At 37.3% G+C, this 1,949-nt stretch overlaps 1 protein-coding gene across 1 annotated transcript in view; it reads left to right on the top strand.

Moving 5' to 3' along the window:
* fam72a (family with sequence similarity 72 member A) overlaps window positions 1–1,281 on the top strand; it is a 9,238-nt gene extending 7,957 nt beyond the window's left edge. Inside the window, exon 4 of the mRNA XM_015372433.1 lies at window positions 184–1,281. Coding sequence (XP_015227919.1) covers window positions 184–278 — 95 coding nt within the window. The 3' untranslated portion in view covers window positions 279–1,281. The remainder of the gene's footprint in view (window positions 1–183) is intronic.
* The last annotated feature ends 668 nt before the right edge of the window (window positions 1,282–1,949 follow it).

Raw genomic sequence — 1,949 nt, 5'->3', positions numbered from 1 at the left:
GTTGTTCAGCATGGGGGTGAGTAGAAAATGAAGGCTAATCATGTTTTGGGTGTACTATTCCTTTAAGGTGGAACCACCCTTTGTGCGACTAAATGAACTGAAGTGGTGGTTATATTTTCATCAGTTGACTAAACAATGAATTCTGTTTAAGACCTTTTCTCTGTAACCTAAAAACGTCTGCAGGTCTGAATCTGCTGCTGTGGGGGGATCTCCCTGAGCTAGACGACAGCGAAAACGAAGAACCGGAAAGCCCGTCAGATGAGGAGTGCATCAGGTAGAGCCGACGGCCAGCTGGGTGATGGAGGAGCTGGTGGAGCGTACAGACCTTGCTGGGCGGACACCAAAAAGAGGAGCATTGAAGGGTAATTGAACACGGAATCAGATAAGCTCTGCTCTAATCCCCCCCCTCCCACAGCCTCGGACCAGCACACACCTGCTGCAGAGAACACCTGCTGTGACATCAGGCAGCAGGTGAAGCACACGTCCACCACAGCTTTCGTGTTGAATTACCCTTTAAGGCTGTGGCCATGCCTTTCCTTCTGTTTCACCATTAAAAACACAGATCTTCCTTTGTTTTTGTTCTCTCCCACATTCATTTCTTCAGGCTACACTAAAACATGTAGCCCAGGACATCTGGACTGGTATCAGCTCCTGGTTTTTATATTCTGTGACGAACTTTGGGTGTAGCAGCTATAGAAGTTAGCTGCGGATGCTAATCGGTGTTTATTAGAATCCAGACTCGGTTAAAAGGACGGCCACGGCTCACCCAGCTGTCATCTGTACGTTCAACATGCTGTGATTGAAAGTTGTGTCTTAAAAGGCCTGTAGGTGTTCTGCTGCGTGGCTTGGTGCTGAATGAAACCTCCAGTGCTTTTTCAATCTCGCATAATAGAGAAATGGCACAAATATTATATAATGTACCTGTTCCTCGCTTTTATAAAGGGCAAATAGTATTGAAAGTACCATACAATTTCAAATTGTACACCAGTGAAATATGTTGACATGCATAGATCCTTTTCTTTTGTTTTTGTATTTAACCAAAAGATAAATTTAGACCGTAGCAGTTTTTCTTACTAACATGAACTAACTGCCATGATGTAATAATCTGGATCCACAATGAGTTTATTTCTTTTCTTAATGCAACGTTGTACCTGCAGCATCTGAGGAAGAAGAGACGACTCGGTTATGGGCTCAGTTGAAATAATCATTAACTAAAGGTATTTATAGATGGGCATCTCATTGGAACATTTAGTTATGCAGAAGTGAGGATCATTTTATAGAGTTAAAATCTACAGAGCTCTGGATTAACTAAGTTAATTATGTCCCTTTTATTATTTCAATAAAATAATATGTTTTGGAAATCGAAATTCAACAAAATGCAATCCAAAAATGATACACTAGAAAGATTTTATGATTTAAAAAAAATTTTTTGGGGGTGGTGACTATTTGTTTTCTTCAATTATGTTTTTTCTAATAATTATTTTTCTTTCATTTTTTTGTATATGTTACTAAAAACAGTTTCAAGACAATGTGATTTGTAAAACACAACTTAAAAGAATGCAATCTAAAAAGTAGAAAATTGAAAATATCATATCTGCAAATGAAAAATGAATAGAAATAAAGCATTAAAAATTAAAATTTGAGCTAAATTAGAATCAACAGCCAAGTTTCTCTCCATACCTTCTTTTCCATTTTTTTTTTTTTAGTTTAATTTTTGGAGTGCATTTTTCTTAGATTTCCATTCGCAAAACAGATTTTTTGCTTGCAGCAATAATGGAACAAAGTTCACTCCATAGTTGTGTAGAAAGAAGTTCCACAAAATGCTAAAATGCATAATTTATTTCAATTATACATAAAATAAATGATTCTCTGTTCCCAGGGTTTATGACTTTGATCATTAAAAGCCCTAAGAGATCCAAAATGAAGGTGAATATGGATGATGATTGGTT

This window comes from Cyprinodon variegatus, unplaced genomic scaffold, assembly GCF_000732505.1.
Source record: "Cyprinodon variegatus isolate N-32 unplaced genomic scaffold, C_variegatus-1.0 Scaffold72, whole genome shotgun sequence".
Taxonomy (NCBI): Eukaryota; Metazoa; Chordata; class Actinopteri; order Cyprinodontiformes; family Cyprinodontidae; genus Cyprinodon; species Cyprinodon variegatus.
The sequence above is the reverse complement of the archived record's forward strand: the minus strand, read 5'-3'. Positions and strand labels throughout refer to the sequence as shown.